This window comes from Primulina eburnea, chromosome 3, assembly GCF_022965805.1.
Source record: "Primulina eburnea isolate SZY01 chromosome 3, ASM2296580v1, whole genome shotgun sequence".
Lineage (NCBI taxonomy): Eukaryota > Viridiplantae > Streptophyta > Magnoliopsida > Lamiales > Gesneriaceae > Primulina > Primulina eburnea.
In genome coordinates this window covers 44,312,694-44,330,087 of record NC_133103.1, presented here as the reverse complement: position 1 = coordinate 44,330,087, position 17,394 = coordinate 44,312,694, and the positions used below count along the sequence as shown (strand labels likewise).

Sequence of the window (17,394 nt, the reverse complement as noted above, 5' to 3'; positions counted from 1 at the left end):
TAATTATTTTCTGAAATATTTTGATAGACAAGCTGAGGTCGATCGTAAATTATTTTTTAAAAAATATTTTCTCGAAACAGAATCTTCTTTTGGTTTCATTTGATCAAATTCCTACAGCTTTGGTCCATGTTATTGCTTTAGATCCATCTTTCAAAGTAGAAAATATTGATCAGGGATTTTTAAGCATCAAAATAATACCATATACAAATAAAGCTATTCCTCGGAACAAAAACATTAGAACGCATGTAATTAAGAAATTTCGATTCCGAAAACAAAACTTGGATGCCGGCAAGTCTTAAAGAAAACCACTTCCAAAAAAATATGGGCATGAAGAAAATATGCACTATACAATGTAACCACCACATTTAATCTACCTAGAAATGAAACGATGCATCAAGAATTTCTATTGTAAATTATCTCTTTTTTAACATGATGACGCTATCTATACAACAGCTTCGTTCAAAGATAGTCAGGTGAGAGACTCAACCAAATCCGAACCCTTCATTGGCTTCATGGATAGCAAGAAGCAGTCTGTCCTCCAGACGCCGTTTCGATGGATATTCTGGTAGATCAAGCTGATTGAAACTGCATGATCAAATTCAAAAACTTTATAATCGGTTCCATAATCCATAATAAGTGGCAACATCTTAAAACTTAGATTATCACAACAAAAATAACAACAATTAAGAGATAGGAATTAACCATTCGGTTTAAGGATCACAACAAAATATGAAAAAATTGACCAAGAAAGTTACCATGTGTGAGCAGAAGGCAAGTGATCTGGAGTGCCGTAAGCCTTGTGAATTTGAAATTTCTGAGATCCTGAAATTCCTTGCAACGCACTAAATCCTTCTAAAGGCACCTGAGAGGTGAGGCCAAAATAAAAACAACTTTAAGACACTTCCCAGATAGAGATAAATATCTGTAACCAAACAAAGACTTATCCAGCAGGAACAATAGTTGCAGATGTGCAGGAAACTCGGATAATGGCTTATTTAGGTAAAACACAAGCTAAGAAAACTCCATCATCTATCCATATTCAGATTTTAAAAATAATTATAAAAAAAACGGCCATCAAATCTCATCAATTCAAAATTCAATATAATTCAGATCTGAGGAACAGTTAAAAAGAAACTTGTTTCACATGCATTGACGGTAAAATGAGGAAGAAAATGACGCACCTTTGAGGTTCCGGTCACAAATTGCAGGAGGCGAGCCTTGTCCTCCTTGCTGAATCCTTGAACAACCTCCCAGAACCATTGAATTGCAGGGGAAGCAGCAGTGTAACCAGTATATTCTGTATTCGCCCTCAAATCATCCACTGAAATACAGCATTTTTTTGTTGGAATTGGGAGTAGTATTATTAACTTCAACAATCAAAATAGGAAATGACACAGGACCAAAATCATCGGCCCATATAAGAACTCTCCAAAAAGGGTAATAATAAAGACCAAGAGTTCAACACTCACAATCAATATCAGGCAGACCACTTATCAGGAGTTCCAATTCCTTGTCATTGAAAATCGATATCAAATCACGAGATATTAACTCGTTGAAACCCTCCATAAAAGCATTTATTTGAGGACGAATTGCAGTTGTCAACCGATGCTCGGCAACCAAATCAACATATTGGTGCTTGTTTTCCTCAGTTACTCTGGTATTTCGACCACCAGGTTTAAGTTCATAGTCAGTCACCTGCAAAAGACAAGTCCTGCTTGTATAATTTGACCAAATAAATAAATAAATATATTGCTTTATGTAATCTAAAACCACATACTTCAGCACGTTCATAAAGAATTAACTTTTCTTCATCTGCATCTATGCTGAATGTTAGGTCCAAAACCTCGCTTATATCATTCTGCAGAATAGTGAGTTAAAAAACAGAAGTTAGTTTCATACGTTTTTAACAGTAATGCAAGAACAAAAGGAGTCTCTAAACATGACAAACCTCCAGCATCCATTTTAAATTCTTGAAATAATCAGGATCAATAGCCTCAATATCGTGGTAAGTCACTTTAACCCCAAGAATATGCTTGTAAAAGGACCGGGTGAAGTGAACATCGAGCAGCTGCCCATCAAATAGTGCCTTCCCCACCTGTAAAACATGACAATACCTTAGGTATGACTACAACTCAGCGCTCGGCAACAAAATAAATAATAAATGATACTCACGACTCGGCCAACAAATTTGAAATACGAAAGATGCTCTGTTTGGTAAACAGAGTTGGGATTAGGCTGAAATGTTGATTCATTTCCAACCGTTGTAAATAGCAGTGCTCCCTTGTCAAAGATCACCCTCGAAAGTAACTGATACCATTCCCTGGTAAGACCACCAGCATCGATTCCTTCCTCCCCTTGGAAATGAACAGTCAACCTCCCTTTCAAATCTTGTGCTGACCTCATGCGCAGCTGATTGTACGAATCTTCAAGGATGTAAGCTCTTCTTACGGATATCCTCAGAGGACTGTGATGATGATCATGCTGATGCTTGATCTTTGATCTAAAGTGAGATCGTTTGTTATCAAAATCAATGAAGCGAGGAACCTTCAGCATCAGTGAAAAAGACTTTTCAAGCAATCCTGGATTTTGTCGAATAAAGGCATTGAGAAGCTTTTTGTGCTTCTCCGAGAATCTTACAAATGCAACATGCTTTTCATCGAATCTCACAGCAGGTCCTGAAGTCTTCTGTTGACTGGCTGATGTGATAGCCTCTTCAACTTCAGGACCAATATCAGTGCCTGCGGCTGTCTGACCAGGATACAATTTCTCACACATAACAAAGAAAGATTCTATATATGGCAAGACATTCTGGGAACCAGCAGGAAGTGACGGCACCAAACTGGATGGTTTAGCAGATGAAGGTGACGGATCAGGTACCATGTCTGAATAGCTCTCTATTTTGCTTATACAGTTGCTCAGCTCCTTCCACAAGGGCTCAAGAGCCACATTAATATCATGTACAAGAGAAAGAGCAGCAGTGTGCTCCTTGTCAGATAGAATCTGATGTTTCTTATCCTTATTCACAAGCACAACAACCAGAGAGCTTAGTGCTTGCAAAACCCTGAGAACTGGAGCCCCATGAGAAGTATTAGCACTAAGCAGTGGTTTCTCAAAATCCCCAAATGTCAGCAACTCTTCAGCTGCAGACTTGGTAAGGCTCTGAACTGAAGCAGCAAGCTCATTTATGAAGAGATGACAATGAATGGGGGCAATTGCTACCAATTTTTTCAGCACCTCTGCCACGAGAGTATATGCATTATCTGATAGACTGAAGAAAAGGGGAAAGAAATTACCAATTGCATGAACTAGTTTTATAAACAATACCAAAATCACACCATCATAAAAGTAGTAATACAGCTTGGAGAGGCAAGCTAGAGAAGAAACCAATAAATTTCATCATTGTAGCGTGATCGGTAAAATTTACTTCAGATAAAGAACTAACTAAAAGGGATCCATGAAACCTCAACTGCAGACAATCCTACATATTCATGTTCATCCGGCTAAATGTTCGTTTCCAAAGCTATTGATCTCCCCCGAAAATTTCAATTACCTTTTCTTCAGATTTGAAGGACAACTTACATAGAGGTGACAGATTTGTTGAAATGTGAGCATCTATCTGAATAAAGTTAAGAAACATAAGCTAATACCCCACATGACCAAACTTTCAAACACAGACCTGAGTATCGCCAGTCATCTAGAAGTTTATTGACACCTTATATCAAGAGACAACTCAGAGCAGCTATTAAAAAAACAAACAAAAGTGTAAGTATTGGTTTCAGCATACCCTTCACGTGCAAGTAATGAGCATAGAAGTTGAAGTTCTGGTTCAGGTAAAGTATTCAGAACACTTGAAGCATTTTGTTCTCTATCAGCACCAGATGTAGATTCCTTCGTGGAAACATGAACGTCTCCTGAGGTAGAAGCAGAGACATTCATATCAGCATCTGTCGTAGAAGTCTGGACATCAGATGGCTGTTCAGATGCAGACACGGATGGATCCTCAGATGAATTTGATTTCCTCTCACCATTATCAATAACAACGTCCAATAAATTTAGCAGCTGCAAGGTATCAAAGCATAAAGACATAACTATAAGAATCAATCAGCCAGCAGTTGCCACAGTCAAGAGTGGTTCACAACAAATACCTGTTCCAAATGGATTATACTTCTTAAATAAAGTGATTGATTCAAAAGACTTAAAAGCAATGTAACAGGTGCCTGTCCTTCGAGATATTGATTCTTTCCTAACATTTCCTCATCAACAAGTGCAACAGATTTGCCTCGTCTGTCATCAGAGCTCGGTAACTCTTTGGTGGACACTTGTGGTAATCGGAATTCAAGCAATAACTTTGCAACAGAAGGATGATTACGAGCCATGTAGGTAAGAGTCTCAAGAACTCGCCGAGACACCAAAGGTGGAACACCTGTCGAAGCAGTCGTGATTGACCCAATCAAATCAATGTTTTGATGAGTTGCATGAAGATAGGTTAATGTTTGAAGAGCTATTTTGGAGGTTCACTGATATAATTGGCATGACTAAGTACCAATAGTTGGTGGATTGCAGGTACTAAAAGTCATATGAACTTTGCTAACTAACATTGACTAATAAGAGAGAAATGACAAACTTCAAAATTAATTAAAACAACTAGGACTAGAGACAGTTAAAAGAATTCTTTTTATTTTAAACCTACATAAGATGCTTGGCACAGTCTACGGTCTCAGACCAATCACTGCAATATACACCAAGAATATCAACTATGGATAGGTTCTGATAGGCAGCAAGATAGGCTAAAGCTGTAGTGCAGACCATCTGATAATTACACTAGTTTCGTTTACAAAAGGTCTTTATGGAATCAAACATAATTTTTTACGCTGCTAGAACAAAAAAAATTATAGACCCGTAATTTAGTACCTCGATGCACGTGCAAATGAATGTGCCAACCTCAACTAAATAAGTATTTTATAATTATTTTATACGACAATGACCTTCAGCTCCAATTTAATCGACTTTGCTTCAAATGAGAAGTTCACAAAATTCAATCGCACACATTTGATAAAAATAGAAAAGTGTGTACCATCAGCACATTGAGGACGTGAATACATCACATGACTGGGGCAAGCATACAGCCTATAAGGGGGTTCCATAACATTCAAAGTAGAGGAAGAATTCCTTTTATCCAACATCAACAATTCCATCAAAATTTTCACCAAATCAATTCTGGTTTCAGCATGAGCACAGAGGTTCAAGAGAAGTCTCAGTTCACTTTTATATAGTGGCTGCAAAACGTAGATCAGTTAATACATACATATCATAGAGATGATCCTAAGTAAGAACAGCACAAGAATACCTGAACTACACGGAGCAATCGAATTAACGCTTTCAAACCCTCACTATCAATTAATGGAGCACCATCTGCCTCAACTGGTTTAATACCCAACGATCGACGAGAAAGAATTCCACCAACCCTGTCCAAGCTCTCCCCTGGCCTAGAAGATTCACCCCTGCGGTTTCTAGGATAAATACCAAACAGAGTTTGATTATATCTACGCGCAAACCTTTCGCGCAACATGTTGGCTTCAGCAACAAGAGCCGGTGTCAAATTTGAAAGAATAGCGTCAGATGATGTTAGAAGAACCTATAAGAAGAGAAGAAAAACGATCCAACATGACAGGAGAAAAAAATCATTTAACAAGAAAAATATAAGAGAGAGAGATAAGCAAACGGCTTAGGAGATACCTCTTCTCTAATGTCTGATGGAAAAGTCGCAATTATTGAGACAGTGTCCATTTCAACAGGTTGACCTTCCAATTCTTGGGCCTGTTGCAGCCTTTGTGCCCTTTGTTGTGCCAGAACTTCTTCACGTATGTCAGGGGGAAGAGCTGCAAGAAATTCTGGGTCGATATCTTCATTATTTTGCGGCTCTGGATTTTGAGGCTGTGGAGCTTGACCCTGTTGAGCAGAAAGAACCTCAGCTCGCAACTCCTCTGGAAGTGCATCGAGAAATGCAGGATCAATTGGTCCAGAATCAGCATCCTGATTATGTTGTTCTTCCTCAGGTTGTCCATCTTGATCTGCTTCTTGGATAACATCTTCTGAAACTTCAGTAACACTGAGGAGGGGTGCATCTCTGCCACCTAGAGATGTATTATTACCAAATGATACATTTGTTCTCCTTGTTCGACTATCAGAACCACCTTGTCTATCTCCACCATCATCATGGCCATCAGCGCTTCCAATTTCAACATCCAGACTCCGTAAGCTTTCCCCTAAAGTTGCTCCACTTTCGCTGCTTTCTTGACTCACAGCTTCAACATCACGAACTACATCAGTGTGATCATACTGAACCTCAGGAGTTCTGTTCAAAGTTTCTGTTTCCCGAGTAGCCTCGATAGCAATAGCAGTAGAATTTCTAGAGGTGTCCAATGTTGCTGACGAAGGTGGAGGTGCAGAACTCCCGTCAACAGTATCATGATTTTCAGCCAAGTTTTCAGCACCCACCTCGGCAAATTCAGGAGACTGGCTGATTTCACTTTTATTCTGGGATTCGGGCAATGTAGTTTTGTTGGACGATTTCTCAGATGATGGCCGCTTCAAGCCGGAAATAAGTAAATCTTCCAGACCTTGGGGAATCATTGATGCATCTGCCCCACTACTTAGCTGGCCTTCATTGGCCCACAAGTTGAATCGATGTCCTTGGCGTCCATTTCGGAGTGAACGGAAAAATGAATCCAAACGCGACGAGGAACCCTCCGAGTTTCTAGCAGAATGAGCATCGCGGTCATTCTCTGAAATATAAGGTAAACAGAAAATCACATGATAAAAAATTCAGACGTATACAATTTTGCTACTGAAAAGACTGGACTCCACCTTTACAAGGTCAGATTGAAATAAAAATTAGAACAGATCCACTGCATGAAGAAGGGATTGTCCAAAAGTATGCACCTGATATTCTAGGAAGACCTGCACGCGTGGAAGATGGTTCCACTAGAAGTGGATGCTGCAAAGGGGCAATACTGTCACCACTCCTCCCTAAAAGATTATAAATGGATGTAGTACGCCCCTGGCGTCTAGAGCCAAAAAGTTCCACAGGCATGACGCGGAAAGCTTCATTAGAGATGCTATCTTGACCAAATACCTCAATATGATCAAACACATTCACACCATTCATTCCCTCACCAAGTCGTACGATGACACCGTCCTCATCATCCTCTTCATCTTCATCTTCATCCATCACCTCTTCATCAAAATCATCTTCATCGATTTCGTTGTCATCTTGATCTGTATCAGGATGTGGCAAGTGATGTGCATCATCTTCTTCAAGATCATTGTGCCCCTCACCATCAGCATCTTCATCTTCATCAACTTCATCCCCTTCATCACCTGACATATCGTGATCATCTTCTTCTTCGTCGTCTCCATCAAGATTCCCTTGTACACCAGACCTAATTTCAAATCTTATTCCTAGAGTATCAAGTCCATTTTCAAGATTCCTTGCATCCTCATTATTTTCCTGCATGTAGTCATCTTCAGCAGCAACGAAGCCCCCATCAATATCCTGGTCATGTTCCATATCATCAGTGACAGTCTCAGAACCAACATAATTCTGTACAGTTATAAAGGCATCATTCCGGTCATTTGGTACTAAATTTTCATTAGCACGGGCTGCAGTATCTGTTGGCTGTGATGTGCTACCGCCATTATCTTCCATGGGCTGACCGTGGTCAGCTGTTTTTAAATGATCTGCCCTCCCACTGTTAGACTCAAATGCATGAACATGTTCCTTTGTCACTGACTCCAAAACTTTCACTATTCCCGTCACGATCTTAGGAGAATCAGCATGATCCAGGTCTAAAACACGAAGAGTTCGAGTGAGAGACTGAACAAGACCAACGTCTATGAAAGTAACAGAAGCTTCAGCAGAGATGTATGAGCCTGTCGGTGTACGAGCAGCAAGAACATCATTGAGCAGGTCAATGAGAACCTGATTGTCCACTCTTGGTTCTCTAAAACCATTACCAGAATCCAAAAAATCATTAAAGACATTGTGAATCTCAATGAAGATTCTTTTCCTGGCCTCAGCTGAGCGAACACATGAGGCCACCAGAAACTGGTTGGCTTTGCTTGCCAGTTTATGCCGCCAGTCCACCTCCGTTTTCCTCTCTTTTCTCAGATTCTTAGAATATGGAAGAAACGTGTGCAGAACATGGTAAAAAATACCACCGGTAAAGCAGACAGTAGCACCTCTTTGAGAAATTCCTTTGAAACTACAAAGTTCAGCATCTTTTCGAACCAATATATGTATAGATGAAGCATACATTAAAAGTATTTCAGTCAGGAGCTTCAATATAAGTACAACCTTCGCCATGGACAACGCAGATTGTTGACTGCTGGATTCATTCTCCATAAAAACAGAGGCAACAGTTTTTCCTTTACCCTTGCTTTCATATGCATCAATTTCCATATCAGTTGATGATGAGCCAGTCTTGGTAATGGACTCATCTTCTAAAGGAGGAGGTATGAAAGCAATGACTGAATCGAGTAGAAGATCAATCACATTTACAAAACTCTGAGGAGATTTCCTGTGAATCTTGGAGTTTTTAGAATTTGCATCAAGATGCTTCCCATGTCCACCAGGAGCCACTGAAAATCTGTTACCAGCACCTACCTTACCATCATTAACTTGTTTCTCCTTTTCCTCTGTTTTCTCTCTCTCCTTTTCTCTGTCTTTGCCTTTATCTTTGTCACGATCTTTTATCAAGATAATATATGGCCTATCACCCATCATCTCTACTTGGCACACAGATTTGGCGGCTTGCATGAAAATTACAGGATCCCTTTGAACCACTGAACTTAAGTTTGATAGAAAATTCCGGACAGTAAGCCTTCCACTAGACTGCCTGTTAGAAAGAGTTGCAACACTATGTCGTATCTCAGACTCCATAGCTTGCTGGAGGGTTTGAGAATCTTCAAGTATATGACGTACTATAACAGCCATGAGACCATCAAAACCAACAAACAAGCTACTTGCCGGCAAGGAAAGAAGCAAATGCAAACCTCCAGCATCCAGAAAACTAACTGCAACAGAATGAGTTCTAGTGAGCGTAGAACATAGCTGCAAAATAGCATGCATTGTTTCAGAGGGTAGTTGCTTTCTTATGCAAACACAAGCCATTTCAACAAGTCTTTTTGCCTCCTGTATATCCAAATACTTTGACATTGTCCTCGAAGCCATTTTTTGCTGCTTGTCCTCGTCAATGGTAATAGATGTTTGATCAATCACATCATTCTTCTTCAGGAGTTCCACTATATCAGCATTTAACTTTGCATCCACTTGAGCAAGACGATCAATGGCCACAAAAGCAGATGTCACCCATTTTGGAACTTGAGCTTTTTCTTGGTCGTGCAAATTAGAACTCCAGAGTAAAAGAAGTTGCAAAGTAACTTTAACAAAACCACTCTTTGATGCTAATTCTCGTGCTGTAGTATCTTCATTAAGAATTAAAGCAAGAACATGAAAAAAAGCAGAAAGCATGTTTTGGTTCCCAGAGTCAATTATGTCACCACAAAGCTTGACTTGTTCAATGATAAATGAAATAACTCCAGGTCGATCCTTGCCTTCATTTCGTGCGCAAATCATCACAAGAAGATCCCGAACAGGAAAAGCTAAAGAGCCTTTCACTTGCAGAAGTGTCCTGCATGTTGACAATAGCTCATCAGTAGGAGGAAGTTGCACCATTTCCTCTTCAATAGTTTGAATGCTTTCATTTGTGGCATCATCTTTCATGTCTGTCCCAGAGTTTCCAAGGGACATTGCAAGTGCTCGAGCAAGCTCATCATCTTCTTGGGTTTCCTCAGGATGTGAGAACAACCATTCCATCGCAAGCTCCACACTATTTGAACCAACCTGCCTCAGAGCCTCTTCTGCTCGAGATCTAGAAAACCCCATATCTGCTATCATTGAGATAGTCGTTTCATTTGGGGGAGGACCAGCAACACGGTCCATAGTATTACTGGCACTTCTCATTTCCACACCAGAGAAAATGTGCCTAAAAATGTTAACTACCCTTGAAATGAACTCATAACTGCATTCAGGAAACTGTGGGTGGGTCCAGACAGGAAGTACAGTCTTCAGTACCATGGACTGCATAGTTTTGACAAATGTTTCTGCATCCCGGGGAAATGGAATATCCCCACTCACAAGAGGCTGTGTCAATAAATGCTTTGTGAATGAAGATAAAACAAAAGAAGAAGTCACCAAGTGGTCCATAAGTTTAACGTAGCTAGCTGAGGGTCCATAGACCCATAAGTGATCATCTTCTATTTCATTTTGCCTCGCATCATCAGTCTCCATAGGAGAGGCGGGAGCTCTATTGATGGCAAAAGGCAATTGACTGGTAGCCTCAAATGTTGTCAAGACTGATTGAATAACTCCACGTCCATATAAGCAATTCAATATAACAGGATTACAAGAATCGGGTTTATCCAAAAGAATGTCATCAATGAAATCAATAACCTTGCCGAAGTAGCGACATTTAGTTGAAACAGAAGCATCTGATCCTGAGGAGTTAATATGACCCACAAAATTCATGTGATCCAAAGCTATAGAAGCAAAAGTGGAAGCCACTGATTTTGAAGGAGGAGACACATTTAGCACATCATCTCGTCGTCGAGATGGAAGCAGCATCGCCTTTCCCAACTCTTGAAACAAATGGGTAATGTGAATGGACAATGACCTTATCATATCACGGCAGGAAAGATAGTACGACCTCTGATTGTCATCATCCTTTTTAGCACTGACTTCATCCCCCCCAGAAGAACCAGGCTGATGTGGTCCCTGACGATCTTCAACTTGTAGATTTGAAGGGGCATCCACAATCTGTCGATGCTGAAGACCAGAACGAGTGAGATCACGATACAAGTTTATGAGGTCAAAAAACTGGGATTCAAAGCTCCATCCTGGCGTCCGCCTTCTAAGTAAGGGATCAATTAGCTGCCTGAAAGAGTTTAACCTGGGGTCATCAGTATCATTCAAGCCCAATTCTGGCTGCCGAGAAGCATCAATTCTACCAGTAAAATCCTCCTCTGCCTGAACTTTGGTATCTTCAAGCATTGCAATTTGCCACAGAACTTCACGATGAACACAGCCTATGTCTTCCAAGACCTCTTTATTTCCAGTGCCAAATTCTGTCAGCAATGCAGTAACCCATCGACTATCCTTCGAGGCAGCAAGAAATAAGAGGAATTCAACAATGGAGAGGGAAGAAAATACAACACTGTCAGGATTGGCACTAGGGTCCAGCAGAAATGATCCAGAAACAACACTAAACCCACTCAAAGTATTTTTCAAATGATCATGAAGAGAAGCACAGAAAGCACGAGCCAGAGGAGTAGAATGATGTTGAGTGAAACATTTAAATACCATGGTGCTATGCAGAGCAATGGACATGCCTTCTGATGATTGAGTAATACTTGGGCGTAAAACAAGTTTAAGTAAAGCTTCAATGCCAAATTTCTCCACAAACAACCTACAAGTTTCAGAATTTTCCATTGTCCTGTGAACTAGTACCATTACGTGAAAGGTAGACAGCTGTATACACTGCTTGTCACTAATGCCTTCAACCAAGCAATCAGCTGCACCAACCAGAGAACAAGCACCCAAGTTTTCCTTGTCCTCGGGTTCCGTAGAATCCATCTCCATTGCATCACTTCCATCAGTTTTACCTGATGTCCCACTGCACTTTGTGTCCCCAACTGACGCAATCTTATTAATTATTTCAATAATTAAGTCAACACCACTACCTCTCAACAAAGATACATGCCGAAATAACTCTTCCACAGAATTTGCCAAAGGAACAATGCCTTCATTCACAGCCATCACATACTTTCTGTCAGTAAATATGTGAAATAGAAAGCGTAAAGCTGAGGTTTCTTTCACAGCCTCTAGGCCTTTAGCGTTAAGGCAAATGGCGCCCAGACCATTGGGAATACATGTGATGGCTTTTGAGGAAGGTAACACCCCCGCAACAACGGATGATAGAAATGCATTAGGAAGACCCAAGTCATATAAAACATTAAAACACGTGGGATCTTTATGAATCATTTCACTCACAAGAGTCACTGCTGAAGAGTATATTTCACCTCCAAAATTTTCCTTGTTACTAAAAATCATTGACAAAGTTGGAGTCAAAGAAACATCGTTGGAATTCTGTAATCTTGCAGAATTTGCAGTGGCATAAGTAGCAGAACCAAGTGCCTTTAATAACGCCCTGATAAGCCTCTTCTGTGCATACAACTGGTCACTGCTGTGTTTAGAACATTCACCGATGACCATTGTGTTATCCTTTGTCCCAGCCAAGTCAATCACTCTATGTACTTCAATCTGTAACCTATGAACCAAAAGCTCTACTCCACCCAAATCTCTAAATAGGGTTACAGCTGTATTGCTGTAGTCCATGAGCTTCTGCAGTGTTTTCACAGCTAAAGATACAAGATGCAAATGTGTGGGATCTGCATCTTCCAGAAGGGGTAAAAAGGTTGGCACCATCCCAGATCCCCTAACAACACTCCCAGTACTTGAAGACGATATTACATGCAGTAAGTAAAATTGTAGAAGTGCTTCAACAAAGGCAACAGATGACAAATCACTCGACTTATTTAACGACACAGTCGCTCTTTGCAATACATTGAGGAGTATCATGCGATTAGCACCTGCAAAACTGATACTTGACCCACTAAGTATTCGAGCCCGTTCATGTGATGCTGAATATGAAGCTAACTGTGCTCCCAAGGCAGTCATTGCAAGTGTTCTTATGGTTCCAGAAATATTTTCTTCAGACCTCACAATTCTAATTAGTTCGTTTGTGTATTCTGGCTCATTGGCAAAAAATGAAACAAGTTCGTCATGAGAATCATTTGACTGGACAAGCACAATAAAAGCAAGAAGGCAAATCTTGCTGTACAGTCTGCATATTTTGAGAGAATGGAATGCTCGAGCATATCTGATTCTGGTCAATAACGAAAATCTGAGCTCTGAAGATACATTATACTGCTCGATACAAAACTTCATCAGCGACAAGTCATCTTCTTTACGAAGTTGAAGATCAGGGAGGTTGATCACACTCATACCAGAAGAACTCGTGCCATCACTGGTTTCCACGGTGCTCGAAGAAGTAGAGCCGTGCAATTCAAAATAGAGAGTCGATCCAATTCGACACTGCACTTTATCACAATCATTCTGTACCTCTGATGGAAACAGGCACAATCCATCCTCCTGAGTCTTTTCATGTAATGTGACACATGAATACAATCCCAAGCCTTCTTCCTTGCTACCCCAACCCTGTGCAAGGGACAGGAGACAACCGTTAACAGACCCACATCCAACCAGCTTTCCACTGACGTGAAGTTTTGATGGAGTTATTTTGACAAGCGCAGAAAGAGTCTCCAGAGCTGCTATAAGAATTTCAGGATCTACTGAAGCAAGTAAAAGCTTGAAATGCTGAAACCAGAGAAAAAAAAGATTTCAGAAACATAGGCTTGACTATACAGGTGCCAAATTTAAAGTTGATATAAATACATTTAAATATAACAGGAATGCAGAAATTCATGCATTAAGTGTAAATAGTCTAGCAAAGATGTAGTAATCCTTGATCCCTACAGGTTTACCTCTAAACCACTAAAAGAACTCTTGTTATGACAATGCTCTAGGATCACTTGCATCACTCTCAGAATTTGTAACACTGCTTGTTTTGGGAATGGGTTGGCATCATTCAAGATGTCACCAGATAAAAGGAGTTCATTTCTACTTGCTACATATGTCTTCAAATATGTGTCGAAATGCAAGAAAAGTGGTCTCCAATGGTGAAAATTACCCTGAGACAAAAAAAAAGTCAGAAATCAACACAAACACAAGCATGAAGATGAGAACATATGATAAAAACTAGAAAGTTCCAACACCTTGCCGTACTCCCAGCGAAATCCTGACAAAGGAATCGCAATATCCTGTAATGGACATTGAATTACCTTGTCGATGAAAATCTTTATTCTTGGAGGCTGTAAAACAACATACAGTCAAAAGTCACTGTTTAAGAAAAAAGTGGAGAGCATGAAAGGTATGGCTGCTAACATCAAGGTCCACCTGGTACACAATGATCACTTGGCAAGTCAATTGCTTTGCTAAGTGAAGAGTACAAATTACAATAATAGCTCTAGTGAAATATAAAAAGCTTTCATCAATTTCAAGGTGAAAACAAACGATAATTTCACATATAAAAGGAGGATTATACAGGAACAAATGAAATAAATGTTGCAACATTTAGGCATTTAAGGTGAGAATCTCAAAGAATCACCACTCATTAAAAGAAATTTCTACATACAAACGACGATATAACAAAATATACATAATCCCTTCTCGGAAAATGAACCAATCAACTTCAATAATATCAAAAGTTCAAAATCCATGTGATGAAAAAGAAACAGAAATATGCTCAAATTGAACAGGGGTTAAATATACAGATAAAACACTTCATTTCAATTTCCGTTTAGAATCATTATCCACTTTCCAGAATACCTAATACTTTGTTATCTGTTCTATAATCCAACTCGACTCAGTTTACATGAATCTCCAAGGATGTATATGACAATTCTTTTGAGTTAGAGAAGTAATCTTTGAACTTAAGAGTCCTTGAGAGTTCTACGACTCAGCTTCTTCTTTCATCAACCCAAATTAAGATATTGAACTCCCTTTCAGAGGTCAGTCCCATCAATAGTTAAATGGATTTAAAACCATAATTCTATTAAATAAAAGATCGTATAACTAGCATATAAATCGAGAGCATCATTGGATTAATTCTATGCTTAATAAGGCAGTGTTTTGTACGGTTATGAATTCATGTTCCGCAGAATTTCTAGACTTGTTTCTATCACAGGTTTTCCAAAAATATCTCCCAACATTTTCAAAGGATTAATCTCAGAAATTAAGGTGAATGCAGGACCACCAACCATATTCTCATCTCCTCCTATTCTCTCCCTCCTCCAGAACATCCTTTCTCCCCATCCTTGATAAAACATTCACATTACATATACATATATAGTTCCGTACATAAGTGAACCACAGTACCGTATGCACCTCCTACAGTTGGTAAAACTTCAATTAACAATTCCAATTTGATTTTAGTCGACGTATGTACTAATATTCCATTAAATTAAAAGTTATATAAAGGGAAAGACACAATTACAATTTTTTACCCTCGTTGGGAAAATCAAAACAAACTGAAACTTGAAATTTAAACCTGGAAAAATGGATCCTACCATTGACAGGGGAAGATGTACTTTCCAATTAATGTAATAAACCCAAAGATCAACACTTTCATGAAAAGAAAAAAAAAATTAATCCATAAATTTTCTCAATCTAGCACAAGTATATCCTTCCCCGTCTCTCAACCTCAGTAACACAATTGCAAGACACCCAAAACTGCTAAGTGTAACCAAGACCTTAAGCCTCGTCCATAATCACCTAATAAATTTGATAAAGCAATTGGAAAACTAACTGCTTCACCACTAAAGACTTTCTTGCGCAGTTATTCACCCAAAAAAATCCTTCCCAGATATCAAATAAACCATAATCAGCAGACCCATCAGAGATTAACGTATTTAGACCCCGACTCCATCGGTCAACAGATAAATACAAGACAATCAATAAAATAAAATGTAAGACGAGCATACAGTCTCCGCGTCAAGTTTAACGGAGGGACCGATCGTTCCTTCACTAGAGAGAAGCTGACGAAGCCTTGAAGGCAAACTAGATATTATATTCGCCATTTGATAATCCCCTGATGCTCAATTCACTGCAAAATTAAACGAACACACGTGTAAAACCAAAAAAAAAGTGTAAAACCTAATCAATCGAAACCGTAAAAAGTCAAAATAAAAAACTCCATAAACCCATCATTAATCAATCATATCTCACACAGAAAAAAAGGGCGGAATTACCATCAAAGGGTCGGTACCGGCGGATGACTTGCACATCAAAAGGGTTTCACTGTACAAAACACTTTCGAGTATATAGGGAAAAATAGGGAGATACAAGAGAGACTGAAAACAGTAGGGAAGAACAAAAAGGGTTTCCGTTCGTGTCTTTGTTCGTCAAGTTTGCCGAAGAAATGGAGTAATGTATGTAACCCTGGAAGAGTAGAGGGTTCGCTTGTTATATATACACACAAAATACAGCATAGTAGGCGACCGGGCTAGCAAAAAAATTGCGAATGACTGTCTCGTGGGTCGTATAAATATATATAAAAAAATATTATTTTTGTATTAAAAATATTATTTTTTATTATGTATATCGGTAAATTTGACATGTTTAATCTATAAAGATTCGTAAAATCATATGCAAAAGACATACTTCGAAGGTCATGGTCATGGTAGAGAGAGACCTTACTTGGAAACCACGCTTTTACGATTTTGCCTCTAATTATGGAATTTTTCCTCCTTATTTCCCTTTTCCTCAAAAAATATTTATAAGATCTTAAATCACAAAAAAAATTGTCTTAATTTCATTTTTCCGACATTGGACTTGAAATTCAAAATCATCCTTGTGTTCTTTATTTTTTCAATTTTCATATGTGCTTGTTTAGGAACTCTTACATATATATTAATTGTTTTACAATCATATAAAAGTGTAAAATCTTATTTTTTTAAAAAAAAAAATTATTAAGACGTTTGAATAGCAAGACGATAAAATTTAAAGATTTTTTATGTTTGATATCATGAACTCTTTCTAATATCATAATAATAAAAATATAATATCAAGACGATAAAATTTAAAGATTTTTTATGTTTGATATCATGAACTCTTTCTAATATCATAATAATAAAAATATAATATGATGCATATAATTACTTTCTAGATATCAAAAATTAGTTTTAGAATATTATCATAAATATTAAAATTAATTTCTAGTTTACAAATGTGTGTATATTTGATGAACATGTATGCATATGTATTTTTTTACGAGGCCGATAACGATGTAAGCTTTCGGACTAGTAGCACAATTGATTGCATAACATGTTAGTCAGGTAAACTATAATGAGCAAGTCATGTGAGACAAGCTTGTGCCAATAACATGTTGATTGGAGAATCGAAGTTCTGACGATTGGTCAAGTGCTCGCTTATTTCACTAACTTCGACACTCATTCAGAGTATATGCACTTTTATTCTTAATATCATAAGAAATGGCTTCTATATCATTGAATTATGAGATTATATTTGAAAGATAATAAAACATTTATAATATTTCTTTTTTGTATTTTATAAAACCAAACTAAGTTAGAATAACTCAAATTTTAAATTGGTAAATTGTCTTTATATCCCCATGTCCAAACTAGGATTTATGATAA

At 38.5% G+C, this 17,394-nt stretch overlaps 1 protein-coding gene across 1 annotated transcript; it reads right to left on the bottom strand.

Moving 5' to 3' along the window:
- Positions 1 to 224: 224 nt before the first annotated feature.
- On the bottom strand, positions 225 to 16,196 carry LOC140827596 (E3 ubiquitin-protein ligase UPL2-like). The gene is made up of 17 exons (XM_073190324.1): positions 15,988 to 16,196; positions 15,721 to 15,842; positions 13,954 to 14,049; positions 13,663 to 13,869; positions 6,943 to 13,495; positions 5,737 to 6,785; positions 5,348 to 5,635; positions 5,075 to 5,276; positions 4,146 to 4,423; positions 3,785 to 4,059; positions 2,173 to 3,268; positions 1,949 to 2,095; positions 1,778 to 1,858; positions 1,470 to 1,695; positions 1,182 to 1,321; positions 756 to 862; positions 225 to 585 (listed from the first exon to the last, which is right to left on the bottom strand). Exons 2-17 carry the CDS (start codon positions 15,814 to 15,816, stop codon positions 483 to 485), a joined length of 10,944 nt encoding a protein of 3,647 aa, XP_073046425.1. The 5' UTR covers positions 15,817 to 15,842; positions 15,988 to 16,196; the 3' UTR covers positions 225 to 482.
- Between the last annotated feature and the right edge of the window lie 1,198 nt (positions 16,197 to 17,394).

Coding starts and splice junctions, on each gene's coding strand:
- LOC140827596 (XM_073190324.1), bottom strand. CDS start 15,816: ATGGCGAATATAATATCTAGTTTGCCTTCAAGGCTTCGTCAGCTTCTC. Junction 4,424..5,074: donor ACGTCCTCAATGTGCTGATG/GTACACACTTTT, acceptor CTGCTTCGACAG/GTGTTCCACCTTTGGTGTCT. Junction 1,696..1,777: donor TTCTTTATGAACGTGCTGAA/GTATGTGGTTTT, acceptor TGTCTTTTGCAG/GTGACTGACTATGAACTTAA.